This window comes from Clarias gariepinus, chromosome 9 (genome assembly GCF_024256425.1).
Source record: "Clarias gariepinus isolate MV-2021 ecotype Netherlands chromosome 9, CGAR_prim_01v2, whole genome shotgun sequence".
In the NCBI taxonomy this organism is placed as follows: Eukaryota; Metazoa; Chordata; class Actinopteri; order Siluriformes; family Clariidae; genus Clarias; species Clarias gariepinus.
The window spans coordinates 2,770,134-2,792,500 of record NC_071108.1 but is presented as its reverse complement, the minus strand read 5'-3'; the positions used below and the strand labels follow the sequence as shown (position 1 = coordinate 2,792,500).

Below are 22,367 nucleotides of genomic sequence, written 5' to 3'. Positions count from 1 at the left end.
AGACATCAGGACGGCGCTGACATCCACTCCACACACCCCGTATCTGTCCATTTGTCTCTCTTCCTGTTCCGCCAGTGCGACCGGGTCTGTTTTTATCACACTCTAAATGTAATTAATTCTCTCTCTCTCTCTCTCTCTCTCTCTACCTTCCGTCCCTCTTAATGGCTCTTCTGGCGCTCTCAGCTTTAATCCGTCCGCGTGACGAGACTCATCCGTGTCTGACACGCCTGATGAGCGCGCTACATCCTCGCCCCGCGTTCCCTAATTAGGCCGGGGTTACCACGTGTTACCTCATGCTAACGAGCGGCGCTCTCGCCGCGACACACTCCTCTCGTTCTGCTGGTCGTGGGCGTGGCCTGTCCACGTATACGGATTGAACTTCTAAAAGCTGAGATAAGCAATAGTTCTAACAGTTCACGTTATAATTCACGCAGGATATCGGTTTGGGAAACGGCGTGAAATCACATGACGCAGGCAAACTTTTTCGGTTTCATGCACGTTTTTTTTTGTCTCCTTTGGGATCCAAAAATACTGATGTCTCTTATTCCACACACACACACACCAAAATGCGAAAACGTTATTTGATTGACACCTGACTTCCTTGGATGAAGATACCAGCCACTGAAGCTCACCAGCGCCACCTGGGACCTTTGTCCGTAATTTCGCTGTATTCGTTCATCATGAATTAATAAAAGCATTCGTGCGATGAAACAAAAGTTTTTGTGTTTGCACAAATTTTTTTTTACGTAGATTTGAGAGAAATGCAAATTCTAAACATTCTTTGTACGTTATGTAATATGTGTGTATCGCTTCACAGGTGTCCCTCACGCCGCCGTGTGCGCCGACACTGGAGACTCCTTCCCTAAACGTGAGTAGAAACCTCCTTCATCCGGCCTGTTAACGAGCCGTTACCATAGAAACCAAAGTACGGTAATAGATACCTGTCGGAGCAGCAGACGTCACCTCCTGACCAATCAGAGGCCGCGATTCCTCAGCGCTGGGGTCGACCAATCAGAGGCCGGGATCGATCGACGGTGTTTGTGATGCAGCTGTCTGCTTTATTTGAGCTCGCTGACGTTAATAATGTGGCTACTTCATCTCCTTACATTTACACGATCACACACACACACACACACACACACACTCAGGGTGCATTAGTGTGTTTGGGCCCCCGGTGGGGGGGGGGGGGTGAGCAGCCAGAAGCCGGCCTGGTCCTAATTCACGGTTATTAGATTTGTTGGGAGCTCCGAAAATCTCCTGCAGCCGCAAAGAGCGGACGTTCAAGTCATCACACCCAAGTGCTGTGTGTGTGTGTGTGTGTGTGTGTGTGTGTGCTTTTTTTCTCTGCTTTCTCTCTATCAATAATAATAACAATAATAATAATAATAATATTAAAAGGAATTAAATTATTCCTCTCTCCATCTTTTTTATCTCTCTTTCTCTCTGTTATGGCTTCAAGTTTCTCGTCTCCTTAGCAACCGTCTCAGTAAATACCAAAACTTTTACACACACACACACACACACACACACAATGTACGGAACAATGAAAATGTCTGAGAACAAAAACAGAAACAGAAAGACAGAGAGAGAGAGAGAGAGCAATAAAAACAGATGTAGAGAGAGATTGAGGGGAGAGACAGAGAGAAAAGACAGAGGACACAGAAAACTGGAAAAAGACAAACAGACAGACAGACGGAAAACTTAACGGAGTGACAGATACAGACACGCGAATAGAACAGACAGACAGATCCAGGCACGCAGACAGACAGAGCGGGGCTCAGGAAGAAATGATGAGAGACAAACGCAAAATGGTAGACAGACAGACAGACAGACAGACAGACAGACACACACACACACACACACACACACACACAGATGGACGGATAAACAGGCCAACACATAAACCAGGCACCCATCTAGAGTAAAGGGGACAAACAGACACGCAGATAGACACATAAACACACACACACACACACACACACACACACACACACACGCACGCACACAAATAAACACATTAACAGAAGCTCAAACACGCATAGAAGAACACAAACAGACCTACAGAAGCAAACACACGCGCAAACCACGAGACAGAAAAGACAGACATTAAGACACACCCAGACCAACAGTTAAACACACACACACACACACACACACACACACACACACACAGAGCAACAGATTAGAGAGAAATAAGACAGACACAAATGAAGAACAAAAGAAAGAATTAAAACCTAGAGAGACAGACAGAAAGTCAGTGAGACAGACAGAGTGACAGACAGAGAGACAGATCGTGAGACAGACAGAGAGAGACAGATCGTGAGACAGACAGAGAGAGACAGTCAGTGAGACAGTAAAGAGAGACAGACAGAGAGACAGATAGTGAGACAGACAGAGAGAGACTATCAGAGAGACAGACAGTCAGTGAGACAGACAGTGAGACAGACAGTCAGTGAGACAGACAGTGAGACAGACAGTGAGACAGATACAGTCTGTCTGTGAGAGAGATGTTAAATAAGAATAAGAGACATGGACCAGGACAGATGGAGGAAGAGGTAGAGAGGACGAGGTAACAAGAGTGGGAGAGAGAAAGAATTTTAAAAATGCACGAGAGAGAGAGAGAGTGTGTGTGTGTGTGTGTGTGTGTGTGTGTGCACGCACTGATTAAAATGCCTCTCAGCCCTGTGAGTACCCAAACCCACACTCCTTTACCCGCTCGCCCTGAGACACATGCTGCACTCGTGTGTGTGTGTGTGTGTGTGTGTGTGTGTGAGACAGACAGAGAGAGAGAGAGAGAGATTGACACGGTGCATGTGAGTTTCACTTTATTGTGCCGTGCATCATTACGCGCTGACAGAGAGGAATCACACAGATTCATCCAGAAAGCAATAATAAGTCTCACACACACACACACACACACACACACACACAGGTTTATGGACTCACACTGGGGGAAATTTGTCCTGTTTAATAGGATGAGCAGGTGGTGGAGTGTGTGCACTGAATGTAGGAGAGAAGCAGAAAGAGAGAGCAGATGGAGAAGTGATGAAGCAGATGAATAAAGGAGTGTGTGTGTGTGTGTGTGTGTGTGTGTTAAAACGCTTGTGATATATAGCCGAGACAAAATCATAATCAGAAATAAAATGTGATAAATTGTGCAGCTGAAACTTTTATGTACACACACACACACACACACGTTTATAGAGAAACTGCAACATTTTACTATAAATATATAAAATATGTTAAAATGTTGCAGTTCCTCTTTAATCCTACAGGTGGCTCGTGCGCTAAACTATTCACACAGCAGTAGGATTGAATTATTTTCCTAGTTTGTCTAGAATTGAACCAAAATCAGATTTTTTATTATATTAAATCAATAATATTTATAAAATCTTGATACGAATGGAATCGACCCCTAGGAATCGCGATGGTATCGTATCGGCTGCTCCCCGGTTTGTCCCCTCCGTAGTATTTTTATGTCCTTTGTTCGTTATATCCGACACGTATTTAACAAGTTCCACAAAGCGTAGTGTTTCAGTTCCGCGACACTTCCGTCCCGTTATCATACAGTAATTGCATAAAATAAAAAGCTTTGGGTGTAAAGATCACATGATGCGTATCGCCAGAACGAGTGATGCGTATCGCTGTGTTTTTATATCGCGATATATTAAATATCCCTCGTTCTTTCCCCCTCATCCTCACTCCTTACAATTATGTCTCGCTCCGTATGTTTCTTAAATCTTTTCCAGTCTGTCTCACTCTCTTTTTTTCTTACAGTCTCTGTCTATCTGTCTCTCTCTTTGTCTATTCAGCTCTCTCTGTCCATTTATCATTCTGTCCAACTGTCTGTGTCTTTGTCTGTCTTTCATTCTGATCTGACTATTCCTGATAGCTGCTGAAAAGATCTCTCTCTCTCTCTCTCTCTCTGTCTGTCCCTCTTTTTCTTTCTTCACATCTTTACACTTCATCAGTCCTCCATATTACTTTTGGAAAAGAGCCAAAGTGCTCCTCATCCCCTCTTTCTTTGTCTATTCATCTCTTTTTTCTGTCTCTGCTTTTCTTAAATATTGGTGCCTAAGGAGTGTGTGTGTGCGTGTGTGTGTGTGTGTGTGTGTGTGTGTTTGTAGACACCCACTTCTCTAGCGTTTGATGGAAACCGTCGTCTCATTGGGTTGTCAGCTGTATATTTAAAACACCATGTCAGTGTTTAAGGGTGAAACATTAGAGCTGATTTACAGCCGAGTGTGAGAGACGCACAACGAGACGCTGGACAACATCACAGTCTTTAGAACTGACATGTGTGTGTGTGTGTGAGAGAGATAGAGAGAGAAGAGAAATGGATAGGAATAGTTTAGGCACAAATAAAATGCACAAAAATTTACACCAAATCTCTGATTTGATTAGCTAGCTAGCTAGTTAGCCGTCCTTCTATCCGCTATCCAGCTAATACAGGTTTACCGTAGAGTAGTGGTTAAGCCGTGTGTAAGAATTAGCTTTTCATTCATCATTCAGTTAAGATGGATTTTTTGTTAAAGATTAAGATTAATTTTTTTCTTTAGCTTCTGTTTATGGATTAGCTAGCGAGTTGCTAGTTCTGTTAGCCGTTTTTTGCTAATTGAACAGACTTTTTTTTGGATTAGCGAGCTAGCTAGCTACAGTATGTTTTACATTCTTCATGTCAAACGACCTGTAGAGTTTTATTGTTATTAAGATTAGTTTTAAATAATGTGTGTTGATTATGCTATGCTAATGTTAGCCTAAAGACAAAAGTAGTCGTTTAGCTTCAGGTGTTGTAGCTAAACCTAAATCTCCTGTGTTGGTGTAATAAACGCTAATATTATTAACAGAATAATTTTCATCCTGACCCGGATTTGGCAGAACTGGATGAAGAACGCTGATGCTAATGACGGAAGTAACGAAGAGAATCCTCCCTGCGAGTGGAAGCGATGAAAGAGCGAAGGAAAGAAAGACGAGTGGGTTCAGAGGCCAAGTATCCCGGGTCAGTGTAGTCCATTTGGTCTGAGTGAGAAGCCAGGGAAAAGAGTCGGACATTTTGGCCTCCTGCACTTTTGCTTTTAGGGCTTTTTTTTTCTTCCCACCATTAGCGCATTCCGTTCATATCTCACTCTCCATCCAGCTAATTTATTTTTCTCTCCCTCTCCCCGACCGTGTTTTTTTTTTTTCCTACTTCTTTTCCTTTTTTTTTTTTTTTTTACTTCAACACTGCTATCTTTCTTCCATCTCTCACGCCTGCTGAGACTTTTCAGAGCGGTCTTTCAGGACGTGAATGCCGTCTCTGCCTCGTTCTCCCCGGCGTCTTTTCACGGTGCGCGTGATTCGTCGTGAGTTGTTGCTCGCTAGGAATTATTTTGTGCGCGCAGGAATTTAAAAGCGCCGACGGCTTTTCACTCCGAGAGTTAATTATAGACCGGCCGCTACTGCTGACACGTTCGTCTCTGAAATCAAACCGGACAGATTGGTGCCCTCGGCCGTCTTTAATTCGATTGGAAGCGAAGCGCTGACGACTCTGAGGGACCCCGGGTACGCTTTTCTCCGGCTTGGTGGCGGACGGGGAGGAGGGACTGAAAAACCACCCGAATCTGAGCTGAATAGCTGAATAGAGTACGGGAGTGCAAAAGCTTCGGAGACATGAATGATGAATCAGGAAACCAGAAGAGTTCTAAAAAATGAAAATTGCATTCTTGAACATGAACTCGCTCACTCCGGAACAAACAGCAAAAAAAAAATAACATTAAAGAAAATAAGGATGAATTTCTAAAACATCGACTAGAACATTTCCAGATACCTGAATGTACAGCGCCTACTGTAGTCTATTGTTGCCTAGAAACAATCTTGAATTGGGAGTAAACAAGAGTGAAGGTGTTTGTTGGTTCATTTGAGAACGTGCGTTCGGATGTGGCAGGTGTTTGTTAGGGCTCAGTTAGGGTTCTGTTATTCCATGCATTCCAGAACACTGGCTAATTTACAGTCAATCCCTTCGAAGTTGCGGTTCTGAGTTTGCGGCCTCAGTCGTTCGCGGATTTTTCCTTAAATGTAAATAATAATTGGTCGCAGAAACTCCCGCAATTTCGCAGAAACCGCAAATATCCTCCGCAATTATTTCATGGCTTTGTTGTTCGTGGCAATATATCATTTTTATGCGTTTAAATGCTAAACTATTAAGAACAATATCATTTAAACATTTTGTAACATAAATATTAACCTAAATTTAGCTACATTTTCATATAAAAAATAATACTGTATCATTTTTTAGTACTGTAGAGAGAACAAAAAGCGACGGTAGAGAAAAACCTGACTTGGGTTGTTGAATTACTACCGTATTTACCCTACAGTACTGATACCAAAGAAAACGCGCTTGCATGAATTACAGTATATACAGTACGTATTATATGTATTTTACGTTCTAGCACTGCGGTACAGTACTGTACAGTATACCGTTTAAAGTTTACCCTTTACCTTCCGTTTTTTTAAGGGTGATGTATTAAGGTGAATTTAAAATGAAATTAAAGTGTTTTGGCAGCATATTTAAGTACATATTTAAGGGTTAAACTACACATCCAAAATTCGTGTTTTTGTACAAACATTCTAGAAAAACTCTGTAGTGTGGAGGAAACTTCTATAGGAAGAATGGAATGGGGAACCGGTAACTTTGTTCTCCAGGGGAATGAAAAAAGGGGTCTCAAGCTCGAGCCGAGTCGCTGTACAGCGGAACAGAGGACGTGAGTGATGAAGTGAAGGTCCTGCAGAGTTCACTTTACACAAAAGCCTATATTAAGCAGTTTGGCGTTGCGGTATTGGAAGCATGAGCGCGCAGCCGTGACCTCCTGCCATGGGAATTTGTCTCTGTCCGATTGCGCTACGGTCAGAGCGCAGCATAGCACTCGCGCCGTTTGGTAAAAGCCAAGCCTTTAATAACATCGTAGCTGCGGGTTCTAAACCTCGGACCGGCGCCAGCACCCCATGCCTCGAATGCCATCGGATCACGTGACTCATGTTCATGATGTATGGAAGCAATCTCTTCGCTTCTGTCTGGTTGGCTCTATTAGAGGGTGTACAGTAGTTCCAAAAGGTGTGTTAGTACATTCAGGAACAATGCCTTAAACAGATGTAATTGTGGAACCAGAACAAGGTGAAACATGGGAAAGTTCTAGAACACAAGTATAATAGTGTATATGACACGTTCTAGAGGCTTGCACTTTAGAACACCAGCTAATTAACTCCTGAACAAGAGCTAGAACGTAAATGCAGTATCACGGCGTACTGTAAAAGTGGGGAAGGTGTGGATCTAGAACTCGCTTGTACCCGCTGGCTAGTTCATTCTAGAGCACTGAATGGTACGTTCTACAACATCAGCCGTTACACGAGCTAACTGTAGTTTGTAGTTTATTCTAGGACGCACACTGATTTGTGAAATGAAGGAGAAACGAAGGAGACATTCTAGACCAACTCTGGTTAGTAACTTCTGAGCGAAAGGTAGTTCTTTGTAGGATACTTTGGTTCTAGAACACCAGGACGTTCCGTCTGGAGCACAAGCTAGAACACATGGGTTAAAGTGGGAAAACTGAATGGCAATGTAGTTATAGAACCTTCTAATGTAAAGTCCAGGATTATCAATAGTTTGTGCTATTACTGATTAGTTTAACACAGTTATTAGTGCGTTCTAGAGACTTTATCCTGAAACCTGTCTCTCTCTTTTTCTCATCGCTTCTAATTCCCTCTTTTTTAAACACCGCGGCGTAGTAATCGTTTCATTGCGTGTAATAAAGATTAAAGCTTTACTGGAGCAATTAGGCTAATCAACATCAGTCGAGCCTAAGGTGTTATTAATGATTGTTGCCGTGGTTACGTTGTAACCTGTAGGAGTAAAAGAGAGGACAAAATAAATGCGTAACGACGTTGTTACAGGATGAGAAATAAAACATGATGCAACGAAGATGTAAAGCAAATGTTAATTCTTTTCTGACAAAATGAGTGTTTTATTCCTTTTATATTACAGCAGCAACACATTTTACATGATTGTGGTAACGTGGAACAATTTGTTCCTTTAAATATTTTATGTAGAACGTTAACAAGAAATTGCAAAAAACGTACAGCTTTATCGTGGAGTGTTGCAAAGTGCTGACACTGGAGACTCCTTCTCTAAAAGGTAAATAAACCCATTTACCATCACAGAAAAACTTTAGCACATCAACAATTAAGTGCATTTCTTTCATGGAGCGTCCATGGTATCTGGATACGTCCCTGTGAGTCTGCTGTTTCCGTAGAAACCAGAGATATGAATGAAACTCCAGGTACATGCTATAATCTAGTCCCGATGATAAATGAGACAGTCGCTAAACGTATATGAGGAAGATTCAGCCTCTAAACATCACATCAACTTTCTTCAGCTAAGACATCGTTATGTAACGCCTCGGGTCTGTGTTGCTCCGGTATAGGAGAAAAGAAAAGAGAAAAAAGAAGTGCTTAAAAGAAAAAGAGAGAAGTCAAAAGGAAAGAAAGAGGGAAAAGTCAGGGGAAAAAATAAAAAAGAGGAAAGAAAATAAAAAAGAAGTGTATAAGAGGAAAATAGTCAAAAGAAAAAAGAAAAACAAAAGAAAAGAAGAAAAATAAAAAAGACGAAATAAAAGAAAAAAGAATTTCTGAAAAGAAAAAGAAAAGGAGAAAAGTTAAAAGAAAAGAGCAGAAGAAATAAGGAGAAAAGACAAAAGAGAAAAGAAAAGTTGTATTTAAAAAGTAAAGAGAATTTACAGTGTGTTAACAAGAGAATGTGTTAATGAGGAAAGATGATTTATGTTTATGATTTAAAAAAAGAAGAAAGACATTTTGTTGGTATTAAAAGCAAATAAATTATATTAAAAAAAAAAATTTTCCGTTAGATGGGATCCATCTGCTCGAGGCAGCGTAACTTCTCCGAACTGAAAGATTCTTATCGAAAGTGTGCACCATCGCTCCCGCACCTCTCTCTGTTACAGCACCACCTCCGCCTAAACCCTGCATCGGGCCTCACACATTACACACTGAACGTCCCAGTGCTTTTAACGTCGCGTAACACGCTAGAGTCCACTGGATCACATAATGTAATGTTCAGTTTGCTCTGGAAGCGATAAACCACCGATCAAACCCTCTACACACACACACATACTGTTCTACTCCATCCTCCATCCATGTTCCTCTCTGGGGTTCTGTTTCTTCCCTCCTGTGTTCTGGTTGCTCGTTAGCGGTCCAGACATGGGTCCGGGTCCAACATCTTAGCCACGAGGTCTGCAGCTGAAAGCGCTGTATAAATAAAATTCAGTTCCACGTGCTCGCTAAGAGCCAGGCACAGATTGAAACGCAGCCAGTACTTCCTTATTATATAACCGCATATTCCCAAAAAAGGCCCAAATAATCCCACTCCAGAGGGTTAATTCATATCCAGTCCTGTATCCACGATCATTTAAAAACTGGAACTGCCTCGTACATCATTAAACCATTTCCCAGTTTTTTTTCTCTTCCCTCTCTCTCTCTCTCTCTCTCTCTCTCTCTTTCTCTCTCTTTCTCTCCATCTGACTGCATTAGCGTTGTTTTATCTGGAACGCACGTAATCTCAGTTTGCTTTCATATCCACCAGTGATTTATAGTCGTCTTCTTTCATCTGCGTCTGTAATTAATTTTTTCCCTCCTCCTCCACCGTGCATATCATCAGCATATTTCTGCCTGGAGGCCATCGGAAACCGTATTCACGCTGTTAGCGTGTCACCGCCGTCCTAACAAATGACGAAATGTAATGAAATGCGTGATTAGCATGCATGGCGATGGCGCTGGCTTTGTGGCCCCCCTCTGTTTTTTTTTTCTTTTTTCATTTTCTTTCTTTTACTTACATACAGTATGTGTGGCGGACATGGTTGGCTCGTTAGCTAGCTCGTGATCTGTCTGGTTGATAATGAAAGTAAACCTTGCAGTTTTATATTAAAAACCAGACTTAATACATTATTAGCCAGATTATTGTGCTAACAGTCCACACAAATGTTTTATGCGTTCTTTCTAAGTTGTTCTGTTTCTTTATTTACACCACTAGCTTGTTAATTCGCTTGCATGCTGGTAGCTAGATAATAGTTAGGCTGAATGAAAGGTTAGCTCCGCGGGTTAAATTTACTTTAGGTCTTTTTCTTCTGTATATTTAGCAGAATTATCATGCTAACAAGGATTTTTTTCCAGCTAGTGAGTGTACAAAGAAGCTAGGTAGTAGTGCTGTAAAACGATGTAAAAAAAAAACACACTTAACAAGATTTTTTAAAATAGCATGCTAAATACAGTATGTTTCAGTCAAATCATCATGCTAACAAGAATCTTTTACAAAACCCAACACATAGCTAAAGTTGCTGATTAATTGTTAGCTAGCTAATATGCATTTCTTTTGTGTTTGACATTAGCTGGCTAACGTACTTAAAATATGAAATCTAAAACAAATACACACATGAGGTTAGATTTATATTTTTATTATAAATATTTAGATCTTATTCTTTGCTTACTTTTTAAATAAAAATAAAATCAAGTATAAACTGTATGCAGGTAGAATATTAGCATAACTAGCATACCAAGGAAGCGTACTGGACATGTGAGACACATACGGCTAGTTGGAAAGCTGTTAGCTAGATAATTCCTGGTTAGAATTGTTGGTTAGCTAATACGCATTTCCTTTCATTTCACTACATTAGCCTGCTTGACATTAGTTGGCTAATGTACCTAAAATCTGAAATATTCAACAAATACGATCACATCAACCCATGAGGTTAGATTTATATTTTTATTATAAATGTTTTGATCTGCATACTTTTTAAAGAAAACTAAATAATAAACAGTATGCAGGTAAAATATTAGCCTGACTAGCATGCTTATGAATGAAGTGTTCTGTATATATTTGATAACTTGATTACACATCCACTTTTTTTCTATTTATTTAGCTACCTGATTAAGGACTAGCATGGCTGATCTAACAGTAGCTTATTATTTGCTATCCAATGTGAAAAAACTGTGAACATTATAATACAGCTTAAGTATTTTTTCATCAAATTATAATGAAGCGTGCAAAAACACAAACACAGCTGGTTGAGGTAAAGCATGTTTTCAGATTTAGATTTCAGAGTGTTAGCATCTGAAAGTTTCTTAGCCGTCATTCGATCATTTTTTCCAGTGATGTAACTTCACGGGATTAACATGATTAGGACGGTTTATCCGAGCGTGGTTTTTAGCTAGCTAATGCACACAAGCTGTGAGTCGAATGTAATCCCTGCACGTGTTAGCACATCTTTCATTAAGCAGCACCACACTCGCGAGGCCCCCAGCAGCAGGTGAAGCTAATAGCAAATTTGCGTTCCTAAAACAAACACAGGTGGTTTTGGTCTCGGCGGAGCGAATGAACAGAAACTACAACCCGATGTATGCCGTAGCGTGGCAGAAATGTTCGCTGATTAGCATTCTCCTGCTCAGTTTTTCCACTCTGGCCTTCTCCCAGCATGCACCGAGTGATCCCAATCCACACTATTGGCAATAGATCAGTCTTCATTAAGGCCTTCTAACGTCTCCTGCCTCGCATTAATTAGATTAGCGATTTGTTATCTGCGCTGTCAGTTGGAGTCTCAGTGGGTCGGAGTAGATTACGGCCACCGTGTCGCTCCTTGTGTTTCCCTCCAATTGATCACGTAATGACTTACTTAGCGGATTTCCCGCCTGTGATTGCATTGACTCGGTGAAAATGGCAGTGTGGAGGGAAACTAGATGAAGCCGTAAGTTTTCATTTACACGTCATATTTATTTCTGAATTTCTTCAGGCATATGTCTTGACTTGAGTAAATTATCTTTACTCGCACCACAGCGGTGCTGAATTCTTAAATCAAGAGGTGTTGATCTATTTCCCAAAGCGGTAGTTCTGCCTGGAATGTAAGTATTTGCACATGTTTGTATATGAATTTAACAATAGCGATGTTTTAGAGGCACCAAGTGAATTCTGCATGCTGTATATATACAAAAAACATCGTCCATCTGGAGTTTGGACTTGCTTGCTAACTTGTCTGAATCGTTTGCAAGCGAGAGAGATAATTTATAAGAAATATGTTAGTTAAACTAATCCAGATTACTAACTGACTCTGTACTGCCGTATCTTTCGTGTCACATGACCTGCAGTGCGCTTACAGCATTTAGAAAATTTTTATCTTAAATAGGGGGGAAAAGGGGCGTGTCTCTCTCTATTGTGAGAGTGCTTCTATTTAAACTACCGAACTTAAGTGCGCAAAAGATTCGATTGGGGCCTCCGAGTGGCGCAGTGGTAAAGCGCTCGCCCTGTCATCCGGATATCGCTGGTTCGAACCCCGGGTGATGCTGTTACCTCTCACAGTCGGAGGTCTAGAGAGACCTGATTGGCCGAGACTTTCTTAGGGGGGAGGGATGAGAGGTACTTAATGCTCCCACATTAATCACGGCTCTACAGCCGTCTGTGAGGTCACGCACGCGAAGAAGCGGCTAGCGCTTTCCTCCGAGTGTGTGACTCCGCCCCTAACGGTGCGTGAGCAAGCAATTTGAAAAGATGCGGTCAGCTGGCGTCACGCGGTTCGGAGGAAACACGGGATAGTCTTCGCCCTCCCGGCTGAGTGGTAGTAGTAGCCTTAATGTGGGAGCCCCCTAGTGACGGGGAGGAATTGGACACGACTAAATTAGGGAAAAAAAAAAGTCTCGACTGGGAATGACCCCTATAAAATTGTTGAACTGGTGATTAGCAACAGAGCTAACTCGCCAAGTAACTCCCGCTAACCCCGCCTCTTATGCTCTGTCATTTTGCGTACCTACAATCAGCATTATTATAATTTTGGTTACTATTAATGTGGTTGTTTCCGCTGTCCAATTAGATGTTGTGCTCCTGGTTAAAGATGCAAATTCACCTGTTTAAGTATAAAAAGTTTAACAGTTCAAGGACGTGACGTCGTGCATCTGAGCTTGCGTATATTTCTCTCTCTTAGTTTGTTAATATTCCATGTGCGATTCAGGAGAAACTCTGTAGCCCCCGGATTGCCGATTATGCTAATGCTAATTGAAAGTGTGAGGTCTGACATTTAATCCTGAAAAATCATGAGTAACAGCAACACAATGGACTTGAATGTCGTCCCTCGTGACTTTTTTCTTCTTCAGTTTCACGTTCTACGGTTCTCCTGTTCTGACCTCTTTTCATCTCTTTCTTTCTTTCTTTCTTTCTTTCTCATCTTTCATGCCCGTCGATGATTATGCTGTAATTTGCCGCTGTTAGCAAATGTGTGTGTGTGTGTGTGAGGGCTTTTTGTTTGGACCTAAATGGGGGGAATTTTTGAAATGTCCTGGAGAGATGGTGAGTCCTGATAAAACGGTGTGACTCGATTCCCACAATGCTTTTGTTTGTCGGCGTGTGTGTGTGTGTATTAGCTTCACACACTTCCCCACACTTTTGACAAATGACATTTGGCCTCTTTTGCATGGTGTAATGTGATCGTAGGGAAGCGTATGGAAATCCGAGCAGATTTGTTTGATGGTGGTTTTTTAATGAATAATGAAACGCAGGCTGCCGCATTCAAATCCGAGAGAACATCTCGCTAATGCCGCTCTCGTTTTACGCCCCGTTTGTTTACTTTGGCACCGTGAATGCGAGAAAATGAGTTTTGCAGCCAAATTTTTAAGCAGATGTTAGCAGCGCGTTGGATAACCAGAGCTGAGTGATAGCAGTGAATGAAATCTTTCACCACGTGTGTTTATTAGCCGTGCCTGCGCGGTCGTCCGCACCGGGTTTGTGTTTTACACATTTGAGATGCTTAGCTAATTAATATCAATTTGTTTATAGTAAGAATAACAATTAACAAACCTTATCAAACGCGATGTGATACTGTATACTTAGGGAAAATGTTCGTATCCTATGATCCAATCATGAATATCTATGATCTTAGCATTCTAAGAGGAGCGTTCGAGTCAAACTGGGACTTTTGATGAACTTTCTGCTGAATGAAGGCGTAAAAGCTCCGAGGTCACTGCAGTCGTTCCCGTGAACATCCAGCAAACGAAACACCTCATCCACCTCTGTACAGTCCTGACCTCGCCCCAAGCCCTTTTCACATGTTAAAGGAGTTCCTGGGAGGCCGGGGTTTACAATTAAAAACACCTTGTATTTTTGTTCATGTATTTATGGTCGCTGTGCTACTGTACTCGAGCTTTAAGACAATTTAACTTAACTGTAAACTCACTTCTAACATAACAGGAAAGTAAAGCGTTATTATTATTATTATAGCAAGAAATATAATTGATACGTTTTTAGAATTTAAAAAGTATAAATTAAAAAACGTGCGATAGCAATGATAATGGGGATGGTGTTAAAGCAGGGGGCGCTATAGGGTCTACCATTTAAGTCAGTATTAAATGAAGCGGTTTGATATATATGTATATGTATGTATGTAATTTTAGCAGACAAGTAAAGGACACGTGTGAGGCTTTAATCAAAATAGAAGACGTTTCGTAGAGATTTGTTTTAACTCTCACTAATGAGGGATGTTTAAAAATGGCAAATTTTGTTAAGGAAAAAAATTAGCTAAAATGTATATCGTCTGTGTGTAGTTTCACCGGGAAGCATCGCAACGACGGAACCCTGAGAGAAAGAGAGAGAGAGAGAGAGAGTTTTCCTTAGGAACACATCCGGGAAACGTATCAGGGACTGTGTCTCGCGGTTTAATCACCTGCATCTCTGCGGAAATTGTGCGGTTAAAAGAGACGTTACCGTTCTGATGGTTTTTCAACGTCATGATGTGATGCATGTATGCGTGTGTGTGTGTGTGTGTGTGTGTGTGTGTGTTTCTTCTATTTCTGCTCTAAGGTTGTAATTTTCTTGACTGATTGCTTTTCTTTTTTTTTGCATTGCTATAATTTGCGCTTTGTTTTCTATTTCCATCACCCGCTCTGCTCGCGCTATTGTTTTCACTAATGATGCACAGAGGAGGAAATAAGTCTCTCTCTCTTTCTCACACCACACACACACACACACACACACACACACACGCACACAGTTAGTCACATTAATGTCAGCATTCTCTAAACACAAACACACTCTGTTATCAGCAAGTTCCTGATGTTCTAGCCAGCTAGCTCAGACCGGGCGGGGCTTACCTTACTCAGTTTTAATTAGCCGTTCTCAGACTCTCAGACATTTTCTGAAAGAACTCGGTCAACAAGGGGCGGAGCCTCCGTTAAACCCAGTCAGCCAATCGCAGTCTGGAAATATGACATCATGAAGCTTTTTGTATTTAATATCGTTCTCATTAGCCTTTGTTTTTTTTCACGTTGGTTAGCTAACCAGTTAGCATGGATAGCCGATACGTAACTTCGGTAGTTATGTGACGGTAAATCTTGGCGGGTGATGGTGAGGGTGTGGAGTTTGCATGTTCTCCCTCTGCTTGGTGGGTTTCCTCCGGGTACTCCAGTTTCCTCCCACAGCCCAAAGACCTGCAACTAGCGTCCCCAAATTGCCTGTAGTGTGTGTGTGTGTGTGTGTGTGTGTGTGTGTGTGTGTCCGTCCTACGATAAAGATGCATGGAAGATAAATGGATAGATAGATAAAAAGAAATAAAATACCGCAGACATTTTAGTTCTTGACACATACACACACACACACACACACACGTTTACTTTCTTCTTTAGTCCCTCCTCTCTCTCTCTCTCTCTCTCTCTCTCTCTCTCTCTGTGTCCATCTGTCTATCTCTCTATCAGAGTGTGACGCTGGTTTATGAGTCCCTTTGATTTTACTGTGTGGGTTATGGGGCTACTGCTTGCCATTGACCGTTCTGAAACACACACACACACACACACACACACATACCGCAGGCCATTAGAGCAGACTGTGCCATGTTCTCTTGCTGGATGACTTAATCACTGATCCTAATCTTGAGAGAGACGATGTAAGATCGCTGCTCTGAACAACAGCGTCGTCTTGTAGAGGAACATGTGTGTGTGTGTGTGTGTTTGTAGCATTTTATCTTTGCTCCGTTCGCTACTCCTCATTCACCTTTCCCGTGTTCCAGCCTCAGTCCTCGGCAGTCATGACGCCCCTGATCGCGCTCCTCTGCCTGGTACGGTTGGCGAGCTCTGCGTTCCCAGAGGAACCCGGACCCTTGAACTCCATCCCTACTGAAGGTAAGCTCGCGGCACTACAGCGCAGACGCTACAGGGACCGGCCTCGCGTAGGAACGGAACTTTCAGTTTGTTGAGGTGTTCGAGTTCACTGTTTTGTGTCTCTAATCAATTCAAGTTAGTCTGAACTTCATGTTATTTTGTGTGACTTAAACTGATGAGTGGGAATGTGTTCACGCGAATGAGAAGTCAAATGTACGGAGTGTCTGAACTCCGTCTGAGTATAAAAACTCATTGATTTGCTCAAGTGTTATGGAATTTCTTCAAGTTGTTTTTCTTAGGATCTTTTTTTAGGGCTTCATAAAATTTTTTATTTTTTTTATCGATTAATCTATAGAATATTCTTTTTTTTAGGTTAGTCTAATAATATATATATATACATATATATATATTTTTACAGTTAATCTAGTAATCATTTTCTGCTTGGATGATTGATCTTTTTTTTTTTTTACTTGCCAGTAATTAATAACCAAAACCTTTAATGTTAAACCTTATATTTCCTTTTAAAAAAATATTTAATTCATGAAATTCATGGGTAAAAAAATCTTGCCATGTGGGTATTTGTGTTTTTTTCCCATATATATATATATATATATATATATATATATATATATATATATATACAAATTTTTTATAATACGCTTTTTAAAATAAAATCTTTGTTTCTTCATGAGACCCCAATTTGCATAATTTTTACAATTTATATGCAAACTGTTTACATGCAGACTGGAAAACGATATTGAAAAGCCAGCTGCCAAAGTCACTTAAATCCTCACGCTTGTCCATTTTTTTCTGCTTCCAACACATCAACTTCAGGGACAAAAAAGATTTCCCTTGCTACTGTACCATATATATATATATCCCACCCACTTCCAGGCGCCGTTGTAAGGTGATAACGTAACTGTATAACTGTATTACTGTGACGAGGGCGCAGTTCTGTTGGCTAGAGGACTGAGTCAGGGCAACTCCCAAACTGCAGCTCCTGTGGGATGTTCCTGATCTGCAGGGGTCAAGACAAACCAAAAGTGATCCAAGGAAGGGAAACCGGGGAACCGGCGACAGGTTCACTGATGCACATGGGGAGTGAAGTCTGACCCGTTTAATAGAATCGCTAGTGTAGATCAAAGGGTAATGCTGGTTCTGATAGAAAGTTTCCTCATTAGAGAAATTCAAACCGAACCGTCTGCCTTTGTAGAGGAACCAGATGCCTAAAGCACCTGACACGCGGATTTCGACTGTAATTTATAAACCAGAGCGAATAAGTAACTCAAATAAAGTAATTTGTAATAAAGTGTTATTGTACGTCGTATTGAGGATTTGAAATATTTGTGTTGCTTAACTTTGTGTGTAATTGAGTTGTTTAATTGCGTTTGCAGTTTTTTTCTCCTTGAGTCAGTTCAATGTCACTTTACAGAATGTGAAACGTTTGCGTTAAACTTTTTTTGTGTTGAAGTTACGTTATTATTTGAAACACAAATCTCCAACCTTGAATCAGACACTGAATGAGAAGCTAACTTAATGTACGAGTGTGACTTGGACTTGTCGTTAGACTTGTACACAATGGGAAGATAAAATGTCAAGGACAGAATGAGGCAGAATGCAAGTGCAGGCGAGGTTTTATTAAACAGAATAAAAAACTAAAGAAAGGCAGGACTCGGTTTGAAACGAGAACTAGGACGAGGACTTAGCAGAATAGCACAGATAAATGCTAAGCTTAGCATAAAAACCAAGGACGTGCCGAGCTGAAACACGACACAAGACAACACACACGTGAAATCAGCAGACACAGGACACACAGCAAACCTGAAGACTTAAACTGGCTCAGAACAAGGAACAGGTGAGACAGAGACTTGCAGTGCATGCTGGGAACAGACGATTAACACCAAAGTCAATTAAAAAATAAAAAAAGTTTGCCGTTTGGATACCTGTGTACAAAATGCTGTAAGGGTTAGGAAGGTGAAAGTTTTTCATCAGCTGGAAAATTCATCAACGCTTACAGTTCTCTGGGATTCTTAAGGGCCAGAAGTATTGGAACATTATCAGGGGGAAAAGGGTTCATCGACCATCAGTTTTTTTAAATCTGAAGACTAAACTTCGGATTAAACGCAGAGGACTGATATCCGAGGGCGTCGTGATCTCTCACACTTCTGCACACACTGTCGACTTTGTTTTGAGGTGTTGACGCGTCCTCCCTATAGTCCCGATCTCGCTCCATCAGACTTTCACCCGTTTGGTCCCCCGAAAGCAGAACTACTAGGACGAAGACTCACCTCTGATGAAGAAGTGAAGACAGCGGTGCATTTGTGACTCACAGCTCGGAGTAAAACATTTATTTTAATAAGGGGACACGAAACAGATGGACAAAATGTCTTTATTGTCTTTTTCTAAAAGTTAACTAAAATAAATTCTACATTCAGACTGCAGATAAATGTTTGATTCACCCTCGTGGATTTGTTTAGTACTTTTGAAGTATTCGAGTCACCACTAATGAAAAACACTGAACTGTACTTTACCCTAAACCACTGAGCGAGATCATGTAGAATAAATGACTAAAACCGTTTGCTTTACCATGACTCAATTAAGTTGTGTAAACAAAACCAGTAATTGGACCACATGCTGCGTTTCTGGAATCTGGAGCCCTAATGCACCCTAAAGCGCTCAATTAGCGGACCATCCGCGGACGGCGTATCGAGCCCGACTGCCTCGAGTCATTTGAGTTAATGACCTCATTTAGCTTTGCCCTTAACAGTGCTTAAACAAACGATTATAACGTACACAAGCGCGACAAGCGGTGCGTCCGGAGTTCGCTCCGAGACCTTTGAGTCGGGATCGATTTGCCGCGTCCACATAAACACCGCAGATCGACCGGATTAGAGCGAAGACGGTCAGGTTCCTCGGGTGTGTGTGGCCCAGGCCGGGTCTTGTACGAGATCGCAGGTTACTGATTTGAAGTCCTGATCCGTGAGATAGCGGAGCGGAATGCTGGAGGGATGGCAGATGCTTATCAGAAAGAGAGAGCGAAAGTGAGCAAGAGATGGAGAGATCTGAGTGGGATAGAGGGAGGGAGGAGGGAGGAGCACTCGGGGAGAGGGGTTAAGTGCAGTCAAGGTCAAGGACCAAGTCGCAGTCCAGAAAAAACAAAAACTCATGTAGAGTCAAATTTTTTAAATCTAATCTTATGCACTTGAATGTCTTTCTTTTATATTTGGGAGATTTTGTTTCAATTCATTTGATAAAAAGAGTTCTGTATTACGAATGTAATTTAACACCTTCTTCTCTCCCTTTCTCTCTTTCCAGTCGTCAGGAGGTATCCCGTCTTCCTCGGCCGAGCTCATAGCTCATCAGTCAATCAGGAGCCGTTACACATCCAGAGAGTCCTGCAGGTCAACCGCACGCTCTACATCGGGACCAGGTAGGAGCGACGTGCCGAGTCAATCTCACAGTTAATCTCTTCAGATTTAAAGCTCCACGGCAGGAACCCTAACGTTATACCAGCGTTGTAATTAAGTTGTAACGACGTTCGCTATTAGGACAACAAAGTTAGAGTGACTTTGATAAAATGACGCTGAGATAATGTTGAATTGATTTATTCTTTTGTATACTTATATTTATTTTATTTTATTATCTTCGTCCGTGATCATTTGTATCTTCGTATCTTTTCGTGGCATTCACTTGGGGACAGGAAGGAAACGGCCCTTTAAATAAATGACCCTTAACACAAGTTTATAATATAAATATATTCTGCAAAACAACATTGAAGTGTAACTTTTATTTGGAGCGTTTAAGATCCGTTTAATCGTTTAATTCAAGATTTAAGATTCAAAGAACTTCATTAATCTCAGAAGGAAATAATTTAAATAGTGTATTCCGATTAATCCATTTGCGCAGCGTCCGAGCACATTCATAGGCTCTTACGTTTGTAAAAAGGATTTAAAATTCTAATCGTAAATACTAATCGTGAATTGGGACGGACCCAACAGCTTCCCACACGCAGCGTGTGTATCTCATGTTGCGCATGTCTTAGTGTTGTAATGTTACCTCTCTTTTACTAGCATTAACAGCATGCCCCCTAGTGGTCCAGGTGTGAACACGCAGCGCTCTCACCACAGTAACTGGAGTCTGGGTTTTGTCCAGGATGGGTGGGGGGAGTTGGGGGGGAGGGGTTGGTGGTTATATTGTCTTTATAGTCGTTTTTTCAGTATTGTGTTTGTGATGTTTGTTTGATGTTGTCCCATCGTCACGTTAGTTAACGTGATACTGATGTCATTTTAAAAACTAACTAATACCAACATTGTGCCAACACATGTAATGTTGCCAAATTAAGGTTATTTCCAGAGAGTCTGGTACAGGTTGTTTATAATTACTGTGGTCCAGACTCATCTACTTTTACTTGACCGACTCTCACATCGTTCCTACACGTTTAAAGAGATTGTGTAACGTGTCTCAGGGGAATCACGTCATAGCCTTCGCCCTCCCTGTGTGCTGGTTGATGGGAGAGTGGCATAATGACGGGTCGGAATCAGACACGACTGAACTAGGAGAGAGAAAAGGACAAAAATCCGGAGATAAAAAAACCACACTGTCGGAAATCACAATGTACAAAAATAACAGACTAGTTATGAGTCACATGACCGAGTAATACTTGATATTCTGCCTAAGAATAAGAGGGTTTGAGTAGTCTGAGTGTCTGAGCCGCATTTCACTGTGAAAATGACTTCTGTAGATGTTGCAAGGTCACCAAATATTTCAACACTGTATTGAGCAGTTCATTAGGAAATGAATAGACTCTGGGACTTTAATGTGAATTCATTTGGAATTAAAGTTCAGTTAAGCTTTTGGAATGTAGATCTATATTAATAAAAAGGAAAGTTTTTGTCTGTACATTGTGTCGAAACTCGCTCTTCAATTATATCTTTATGCTTCATACATTGGAGGACCAGAACCCAGTCTCATAAAAACATCTCCTTCTGTCTGTCTGTCTGTCTGTCTGTCTGTCAGTCTGTCTGTCAGTCCGGCTATCTGTCAGTCCATCTGTCTGTCCGTCCATCTGTCTGTCTGTCTGTGTCTGTCCGTCTGTTTGTCCGTCCGTCTGTCTGTCAGTCTGTCCATCTGTCCGTCTGTCTGTCTGTCAGTCCGTCTGTCAGTCCGTCTGTCTGTCCATCCGTCCGTCCGTCTGTCTGTCTGTCTGTCTGTCTGTCTGTCCACCTGTCCGTCTGTCTGTCTGTCTGTCTGTTTGTCTGTCTGTCTGTCTGTCTGTTTGTCTGTTCGTCTGTCTGTCCATCTATCTGTCTGTTTGTCTGTCCATCTGTTTGTCTGTCCATCTGTCTGTCTGTCCGTCTGTCCAGCTAAATTTAATCACAGCATCACACAAAACTGTCTCGACAGAATGTAATGAATTTCCTGCAGAACCTTAGATCTCTGCCTGAAGTTTAATCTGCACCATCAGTGAATCTAAATGTGGAGTAAAAGTGATGAACAGTTATGTGTGGGATTTAATAATCTACTGTAAAATAATCTACTAATGCGCTACTGTCTCAATGTAAACAAACACCTGCACCAATAGATATTAATTAGAAAAGATAAAGTGAATATTTTGACTGGGATTAGTTCATATTTTCACTTTGGCTGAAATAACAGCGCTGAAGTGGTATAAGTGAATTTTAACACGCTGGAGTGGTTTTAAGACAAAACTTCATCTTTATCCTTTGATCTACTTTTTCCATTTCTCATCTGTGATTCACTCTCCGATTACCGAACAGGGAGTGTGTTTGTCTGACGTGCGTGATTTCTCTGTATTAATAAGTTAGACAGAGAGTTCCGACGTACAGCAAGACAGACAGACATGTACGTGGGCTTCAACCTGAAATAATAATAATAATAATAATAATAATATCACTGATTACATTAAAGATCAAATTATTTTTAGCCTTAACCTTTTAACTATTTCTACAAACTCTTCAACCGTCAACAACACGTACGGTACTTACACTAGTTTATAAAATAATTTTATTTTTATTTATGAGCTCCTGCAGAACGCCGCTCTTTCTTATCCTGAGATCTACAGAAAGCGAATCTGAAATAAAAGAAGTAGCGAAACGGTAGGAAGTAAACACTTCATGATTCGTGAAAATCCCGAGCGGTGAATATTAAGATAAGCTGGCATGTGTTCGGGGTTA

The 22,367-nt window shown here is 41.3% G+C and overlaps 1 protein-coding gene across 1 annotated transcript in view; it reads left to right on the top strand.

The window, feature by feature from the left end:
* Positions 1-22,367, top strand: part of sema6bb (sema domain, transmembrane domain (TM), and cytoplasmic domain, (semaphorin) 6Bb) — a 127,687-nt gene that overhangs the window by 41,377 nt on the left and 63,943 nt on the right. Inside the window, exons 2-4 of the mRNA XM_053503221.1 lie at positions 818-868; positions 16,083-16,194; positions 19,489-19,603. Of these exons, the coding sequence (XP_053359196.1) occupies positions 16,101-16,194; positions 19,489-19,603 (209 nt within the window). The 5' untranslated portion in view covers positions 818-868; positions 16,083-16,100. The remainder of the gene's footprint in view (positions 1-817; positions 869-16,082; positions 16,195-19,488; positions 19,604-22,367) is intronic.